Source organism: Benincasa hispida, chromosome 6 (assembly GCF_009727055.1).
Source record: "Benincasa hispida cultivar B227 chromosome 6, ASM972705v1, whole genome shotgun sequence".
In the NCBI taxonomy this organism is placed as follows: Eukaryota; Viridiplantae; Streptophyta; class Magnoliopsida; order Cucurbitales; family Cucurbitaceae; genus Benincasa; species Benincasa hispida.
The window spans coordinates 47754424-47763722 of NC_052354.1; the positions used below are offsets into that span (position 1 = coordinate 47754424).

A 9299-nucleotide genomic window follows, 5' to 3' on the forward strand; every position below is an offset into this window, starting at 1 on the left:
CTGACATATCTTAGAACTCTTTTCACCGCTTGCCAGTGAATGTCCGTAGGTTGCTTTAAGTACTGGCTTAGATGATTAACTGCATATGTTATGTCAGGTCTCGTGGTGGTTAAGTACTGTAGGGCGCCAATCGTGCTCCAATAGATATAGGGATTGTCAAGAGGAGTGCCATCGAAGATAGAGAGTTGCTTATTTAGAACACTTGGAGAGGGTGCTGGTTTTAGATCCCTAAGGTCAAGGCGGTGAAGTAGGTTCTCGACATACTTTTCCTGATTCAGTAGAACTTCATTAGGGACATTGTGAAGTTGAACTCTAAGGAAGTAATGGAGATGGCCAAGATCTTTTAGAGAAAATTTGGAGTCCAAAGTTGTTACAAGCTTGTTGATTGCCTACTGATCGGTACTCGTTATAATTACATCATCAACATATACTAGTAAGAGTATCAAGACAGAAGTGCTCTGATATATGAAGAGAGATGTATCAGACTTAGCATTCTGAAAGCCCTAGCTACATAGTGTTGTTTTCAGTGTGTTGTTCCAGGCCCTTGGCACTTGTTTGAGGCCATATATGGCCTTGTGTAAACGACTGACATGATTTGGTAGTTGAGGATCAACAAATCCCTACGGTGGACGCATGTAAACTTCTTCATCGAGGACACCATTAAGGAAAGCGTTATTGAAATCTAACTGCCTCAGTGGCCACCCTTTGGATACTGCAAGGTTAATGACAATCCAGATGGTGGATGCCTTGACCATTAACCAAAGTCCAGGTCTGATTGTTCATTAGTGCTTGAAATTCATCACTCCTTGCTTTGTTCCACTGCGTGGTTTTGAGCGCATCACTGACTCGGGTAGGTTCGGTTAAGGATCTATCTTTTTGGGTTTGGGAGGACAGTATTCTGGGTTTGAAAATGCCTGCCTTTCCTCGGGTAATCATGGGATGAGTAGACACGGGCACAGGGTGTGGGATAGTATCGGGTGAAAACTGGACAGGGGACGATGAAGGTGAACTATCAGTGGGTTGGGCATTACATGATGATGAGTCAGGTGATAAACAATCGGAGGGTACACGATCGGTGGATATACGATCGGTTGGTAAGTGGATGGTAGGTAAACGATCGTTGGGTAAATTTCGGTAGGTGAACAATCGTTGGGTGAATGATTGCTGGGTAAGCAACTGGTGGGTAGACGATCAGTGGGCTGGTCACTAGACGATGAGGGTAAACGATCGTCGGGTACACAATCGGTGGGTAGACGATCAGAGGAATGAGGTGGGAAGGCTGGGATGTCTGTAGAGGTATTAGTTGGTGATTGGGTGTGGGTTGTTCTGATAGTTGGTGAGAGTGAGGTTATAGACGTATAGGGCATGGAGTCACTGTACGGTGTGACCTGACCGAGAGACGAATAGCCTACCATTGGGGTTTAGGTATTTGTAGCCTTGGTGATTCACAGCCAGACCGAGATAGATGCACTTTTCTGTGCGATAGCTCAACTTATGTGAATTGTACAGTCTCAAGCGGGGGAAACATGCACACCCAAATATTCGAAGCTCCTCGAATGTAAACTTCTTTTTGAACATTACATCCATTGGAGACTGTCCATTTAGGACAGGGGTAAGAAGGCCATTAATCAACAAAGTTGAGTATAAGAATGCATCCCACCAATGATGTAAGGGAAGATGTGCTTGGGCTAGTAAGGTTAACCCTGTCTCAACTATGTGTTTGTGCTTCCTCTCAGCCCTTCCATTTTGTGCTGACATATATGGACAGGTGTATCTGGAAGCAATACCAAGCTGATGACAGACTTTGTGTATCTTAACAAATTCTCCGCCATTATCCGACTGTAGGGACTTGATCAGTGTATTGAACTGAGTTTGTACCATGGTGAGAAAGTGTTGAAAAACTGCCAGTGTGTCACTTTTTAACCTCAGAGGATAGATGCATGTGTACTTGCTATGATCATCAACAAAGATAGCATAATATTTGTACCCGTCTGTTGACAAGAGAGGAGCTGGACCCCACAAATCAGTGTGTATAAGTTCAAAGGTTGCAAATGCTCTTGAGTTAGAGTTAGAGAAGGCTAAAGAATGCAATTTTCCATAGCTACAAGAATCACAAAAGTTAAACTCTTCATTAGATAACATAGGGAAATTATAGCTTTTGATAATAAACTCTAGTGTTTTTTACGAATGATGGCCAAGCCTTCTATGCCATGTAATTTTAGACACCCTATGCTTCGAAGATATGCTAAGAGCAGACAGATCTTTATTCTTGTGCACTGGTTGCAATGGTACTCCATTTTCTACTGACTTCGAGTTGATTTCTGCACCCTCTGATACAGTCCATCTTTAAGCATTCCCTTCATTACCGTTTGTCCCGTACCCTTGTCCTTAACAAGACAGTAATCCATGTGAAATTCAATAAACAGGTTATTGTCTTTTGTTAGCTTAGATATACTGACCAAATTTTTTGTTATGGCAGGCACACATAACATATCATTCAGTTTCAGAAATTTCTAGAGTATTATCATTAGCTACAGTGACTGTTTCAGTATCTGAGTATTCAGTCGAATTGCCAAGATTGTTGAAGTTTGAGGTAATATGATTGGAGGCACCACTGTCAACATACCAATTTGCATCAGTCGTGTTTTCTTATCTTGTCAGAAAGGGGTTACTCCCATAAGCAGTGGCTAGGGTTGATGGGTGAGGTTGTGTGTTTTTTGTCTGATTGTTGGAGAAGGGTTGTGCCTTGTTTTGAGGACAATTAGGAACAAAATCTCTATTATACCTATTGAAGCAGTAGAACGCTATGTGTCCCACCTTCCCACAAACTTGACACACTGGTTTGTTATTGTTTCTTCCCCTACCTCGACCTCTGCCATGGCCACCACCACCTCGTTGTCCTCCTCCAGTAGATTGATTGCTGCTATTGGACTTGTTGTTTGGTTGATATGTCTAGTGTTTTTCATATTCACTGATGCATATTACTGACTTGGTTGAAGTCTATTATCGTCTTTTGGTTTGACTGATGTTCCAATCAACTTTCATACAGGAGAAGTTCTGACTGCATATCAAGCCACAACATGTCCGCTCTCCCTTGGATAGTGGCCACAATGGCATTGTATTCTTCATCAAGTCCTAATAGTACCTGTGAAACAAGAGCTCTTGGTGGCACAGAACTACCAGCTTGCTCAAGATTGTCAGCATTCATTTTTATAGTTCGAAGGTACTCCTCCATTTTCAAATTTACCTTTTCTAGTTGTTTGAAACACATGTCACAGATAATCTTCTTCAGCCCTAGATTGAACATCAAAGAGTTGTTGAATGCTGGTCCATAGATACTTTGCACATTCACATCCCATCACTTGAATGGAAACCTTTGGTGTCATGGAGTTATACAGCCAGCCAGCACCACTGCCAAAACTTCCTTCTGTGCTACGTGGAGCAGCTCCTACTCTAGTCGATCCAGACTAGAGGTTGCAGGTTCAAGGGTGGGCCGCTGAAGTTGGCTGTGTCGAGGGTGGCTCCCAGGTTTCCTTGATTGACGTTGATCATTATTTGCTCTTATACCAAGTTAGAAATAAGAGGTTGAAGGATATGGCTTGACTCACGCTACAGACGACAACACTTAGACAAGGTAAATGATAGCATTTGTGGAGGTAGATGACAACTTCAGAGATAGGCGGTAAACGACAGTGGCAAGCCAAGTTTTCCTTTATGATTTCTTGTATTTGAAATGTGAACAAATACAAATGGTTAGAGATTTGGTTACAATACAAATGGTTAGAGATTTGGTTACAAATACAAATGGTTAAAGATTTGGTGGTAACTAACCTATTCCTTTGGTAAGTCCTATTCTTTTGGTAGATAGGCAAGATTTTATGTGTGCATCCTTAATATCCTTAACACATAATCTCAATTGTTACTGAAACGTGTTTTTCAAATTTTTTTTAATATAAATATAGAAGAAATAGAATACAATTTGAGACAATATATTTTTATTGTTTTGATGTTTTGTTAGGATTAATCTCTTAAAAAGAATTATTAGGTAGCATGTGTTCCATCACAAAATTAAATGACAATGAGAGAAGTATCATGTCTACCTCATAAAGAGTTATTGTTTTTAACTATAACTATTGCAAATGATGAGAGATTGAACATTCGACTTCTAAGAAAGAATGTCATACCAATTACCAAACCTGTGTGGTTTGGGTTGGGTTCAAATAAATAAAAATTTTATGGGTTGAGTTGGTTCATGAATTCACCAAATATAACTCGAACCAACCCGAATTTATTATTAACTTTAAAATATATTTTTTTATTACTCATAGCACAATTATTAATACATATATTGATTTTAATTTTATTTAATTCCAATATTTTTTTTAATAATTTATTCTCCAACAACTCTCAAAATTAGTTTCTTTGCTTTAGAAAGAAAACTTTCACTATATAAATTGAAATTGAGTTGTTAATCTTAATTCAATATATAAAAATAATTAAATTAAATTTTTACATATTTACATTTTGCTTATTTTTAGAACAAAATTTTAAAGCCTTTCAACCCAACTCAACCCAACCATGAACACCCCTAATTAAAGGTTTCTTAAAAAAAAAAGAAAAAAAAAACTCTAAAACAAGTTTCTAGAAACATTAGTGACGAAATTGAAGAAGAGTACATATTTAATTTATAACAAAACAGATTATTGAAAAGCAAAATGGTTATTAAGTTCAAGGAATGTAATACATTGGATTTGGGAGCTTGAATGATCGATTGGCGAGAGGAAAGCCCATCAAGTCACTCCACTGATCTCCAAAGCTTCCTTGGATTATATAACCTTCTTTTACTAATTCAGCTGTCTTCTCTGATTTATATACCGTAGCTTTCTTTCCCTCATCTGCATCTCCTCTAATTTCATGAGGATGAAATAAACAAATTTAATCAATTTGTCCTCCAAAAAAAGCTCTATCCTTTTATCATTTGAATTATTCCTCAAACTTATGCATTTCTTTAGTTTAACTTTGAAAGGAATAAAAATGAAATTTCATACCTCAAGATGAGCTTCTCCCAACCTGAATAGCCTGCTTTAAGAAGATTTTCTTCTGTAATATTTCTTTGAGATTCACCCCGTCCAGTTAAAAGAAATATCTTGAATCCAAGATTTTGGAGCTTTTTGTACAATCTCAAACTCATTGGTAATGGAGGAGCCAAACCTTTATTCACCCACTCGTTAAATGAAGTATCATTATAAGGTTTAGACCTACACAATTTCATCCATACAAAAAAAAAAAAAAAAAAAAAAAAAAAAAAAAAAAAAGGGTAAATATTAGAAAATAAAGTACACTCATTTGCTCTCCTTGGCCCTCTTCTTTTAAGAGATTAAATGTCTTTTCGATATAAGTCCATTGTATTATTAATCTTTATATCTTTAAAAAGTGACTTCAAAATTTGCATCCAAAATAATTACAAAGGTATTTTGGGATATAGCCATGGGAGACAAATAAAGCACATCCTAGCAGCCTTATTCGATAATTTTTGCACTAGTAGGCCCTATGGTTAAAAGAAAAAAAAGAGAAAAACTCATTCAAATAATCAACCATGTGACAACACAGAATCCATACCCCACAATATATTTTTAAATATTTTGTTATGAAAACTTTTTTTTTCTTTGTAATTTTAAAGAATATCATTAACTTTGTTTGGATATATGATTCTAAGCATTCTAAATTTCTCGTCAAGTTTTTTTGACATAAAAGAAAAATCAAACATGAAAATTCTATTTCTTAAATAATTTTTTTTTTCAAAATGGAGAACCAAATATGTTCCTAAAGTCATATAAAATTTTCGGATCAAATAAAATCTATTCCATTTTCCCATTCTTTTTTTTTTTATATAAGACAATCATTTTTATTATTTTCTTCTAAAGATTTGAATTCTTAAACAAATTAATTATACCAATTTTTTTATCATATTATTTTTAAAATGAAGTTTCATAATATTTTCAAATTTTAGTGGTTATGAAAAGAGGTTTAAGAAACTTAAGTTTTGTTGTAGGTCTATAATGGAATGATTTTTTTTTTATTTTATTTTTTTTTTTTTTGAAATTTTGAACATTGAGAAATCGTCTTGAAGTGATTTAAATTTCAAACCTCTCAGAAAAAAAAAAAACTACATTTAAAAATCGAAATTAAGAGAATATATTTGGTAAAGAAAGGCATAAACTATACATATAAAGTAAGAAACATTAAAACTTACCCGTATCCATTAACTTTATAATAGGGCAAATTGGAGAGCAAGGTCTCATCCACGTCAAAAACCCAAGCATCCCTCCCGCTGTCCTTCACGGCGACGTTGACCGAATTAGCAAAGGTCAACGAGTACTTCACCACCACCTTAGAATCCGATAGATAGCGGCCACCATTGAAATACTCTCGAACGAACCCGATGCACGGCCGTGGAACAGACTTCCACGGTCCGGCGGCATTCACTTCCACCGCGAACTTCCAGCTCTCGCATCTCGGGTCGCCCTCGGCCCGAACAACGTGTTTTCTTGGGTACATTCTTACCATTGCACCCGATGAGTCGGCGGAGGAGACGGTGGCGGTGATAACAAAATGAAGAAGGAGGGAGAGAATTGAGGGCGGAGAAGCCATGGCTAGAATCCGTATTATCAGTTGAAGAGGGTGTAGAGATTTTAATTTGATAAGAAAAAGGTGTTTTGAAAAACAAATTTATTCAATCATTCAAAGTTTTACTGCTTTGACGGCTTACCCAATAATTTCTCTTTTGAAATTAAACAGTTTTGATTTACCTGAATGCTTGCACACTTTCAAAATAAAACTAATTATTAGATTCATTTTTCAATCTATTTTTAGATTTTTTTTTTATATCAATAAAAATAAACAACTAAATCCTATATGGTCAAGAAAGTATACAATATTTCTCTGAAATACAAAGATGTCAATAAACGTTTTTTTNATATCATTATTCAAATTAAAAGGTAAATACAATTTATCACTTTAAAAAAAAAATAGTTAAAAATTAAAATTGGATTATATTTTAATAATATATTAAATTTTGGTAGACAATTTAGATTGTTTTCCCATTTAAAGTGGTGCAAATTTTCATCGAGATTTTGATTTTTAAAATTTTAAAATGAAGAATTAGATTTTAAAAAACGTTAACAAATAGAATATTCCCAATTGTAGACTCATTTATTTTTAAAAAATAACATACGTAAGAGTATTATAAATTATATATGCAACTTAATAATAATTATACAAATTTTTAAATATAAAATTTGGTCATAAATTAATTAATAATAATTTTATATTGAACTTTTTTTTAAGTGGATAACTAAAAATAATTTAATGTTTATAAATATATTTTAAAGATGAAAAATTGCTTAAATTAGAATCCAATTTCTAAATATGCTATCAAATACAACTATATATCTATATCTATCTATACTATCTTCAATGATATCTTACGTAACAATTAATTTACTTTAATTGATAGTTATTGGATATCTTACTTAACAATTGATTTACCTTTAGTTGATGGTCATTGAGATATTATGTAATTTAAATCGATCTCATTTTATCTCTCATATATACTTAAAATAAAATTCTAAAAAAATACATTTTGTTCTTTAATCTCTAATTCACGAAAAATATTTTTTTTAAAAAAAAAATTATCTTTGATAATCTCTACTAATCTTTTTTTTTGTGACTATATAATCTCTACTTATCTTTAAATAAAGGGAAAATATTTTTTAAAAAGTTATATTTTATCCTCTAATATCTTATTCATGAAAATTTTATCTCAAATATCTACATTTTAAATAAAGGTAAAAAATTTAAAAAAATAATTATTTTGGTTTAATTTAAAATTTAAAGTAGGAGAATAATCAAATCATCCAATAAAAAAAAATTTAAAATAGGAAAGGATTATCACGAAATTAAAAAAAAAAAAAATCTTAGTTTAAAAGGGGCTATGAGAGAGAAACATCTAATTTCCTCATATTAATGGATGGTTATTGGAATATCTTACATAATTTCACATTTAAATCATAAAAAAAATCATTTTATCATTAATATACACTTCACTTTAAATAAAAGAAAAATAAATGATCTAATCTCTAATTCACGAATAATATCATTTTTTAAAAAAAGTCACATTTTATCTTTAATAATTCTCTACTTCTCTTAAGATAATTTTTTTTTCTAAAAATCATATTTTATCATCTAATCTCTTATCATGAAATTTTTATGTCTAATATCTACTTCAAGTTAAATAAAGGTAAAAAAAAAATTAAAAAAAAAAACCTTTTAAAAAAATAAAAATAATTATTTTAGTTTAGTTTAAAATTTAAAAGTAAGAGAATAATTAAATCATCCAATAAAAAAAAGTACGAAATAAGAAAGGATTGTCATGAGATTAAAAAAGATTATTAGTTTAAATCAAAGTTTGAGATTAAGAAATAATCAAATGATCAAACTTAGAATAAAAAGAGAAAATGATCAGAAATAGCACCCTCAACTGGTTAATTTATAAAAATAGTTAATTACACCTATAAACAAAAATTTAATTCAAAGTTATTCTTTTATACATTTTGATTTATATATTAATTTATAATATATTTTAAATTTAATTTGTAACAATTAATATAAAACAACTAATATTTATACCTCTTCCGACTTCTAAAACTTTTATAAATATTTTTTTCATGACTTATTTAGTAAACAAAACCCTCATATTCATAACTTCGCACACATAATATCAAACTTGAAAAATATGAAATACTTTATTGGTCAATATTCTATTTTTAAATTGTTTATTAAACAAACTCAAAATTTGAATATTTAGGTATGAATATTCCATAATTAATGGAAAAATGGTGGAAAATAGCATGTTTAGATTTTCAGCATAGCACATTGATCAATTGTAAAAATAGTTTTTCTTATAACTAGTTAAAAAAAATTATCTTTTTTAACTTATCGCTATTTTTTTTTTTTTTTTTTTGTAATCTTCCCAAATCTTATACTATTTTGCAAATTTTCTCCAAATTCGGGTATGTTTACTAAATATTAAATCAAATTATTACGTAATTTTTCAAATATTTAGCATAATTTATGTTTTCACAATTTTATGAATTTCCAAAATTCTAAATGTGTTTTCCAATTATTAAATTAAATTTTCCAAATTGATTCAACATTTTTAAATTTTGGGAAGATCAAATTTTCGAAAAATTGGATAAGATTTGGGATATATATAAAATCACAGTGTACGCCTGAGATTC

General features: G+C 31.9%; 1 protein-coding gene across 2 annotated transcripts; it reads right to left on the minus strand.

The window, feature by feature from the left end:
- Positions 1–3654: 3654 nt before the first annotated feature.
- On the minus strand, positions 3655–6731 carry LOC120080251 (acid phosphatase 1-like). Of its 2 annotated transcripts, XM_039034866.1 has the most exons (4): positions 6254–6731; positions 5049–5258; positions 4745–4906; positions 3655–3721 (listed from the first exon to the last, which is right to left on the minus strand). In XM_039034866.1, the coding sequence occupies exons 1-4, from the start codon at positions 6649–6651 to the stop codon at positions 3670–3672; spliced, it is 822 nt and encodes a 273-aa protein (XP_038890794.1). In that variant the 5' UTR covers positions 6652–6731; the 3' UTR covers positions 3655–3669. The 2 variants fall into 2 exon arrangements, with proteins under 2 accessions (XP_038890794.1, XP_038890795.1); XM_039034867.1 differs by lacking the exon at positions 3655–3721 and having other exon boundaries at positions 4630–4906; positions 6254–6730.
- Positions 6732–9299: the final 2568 nt, after the last annotated feature.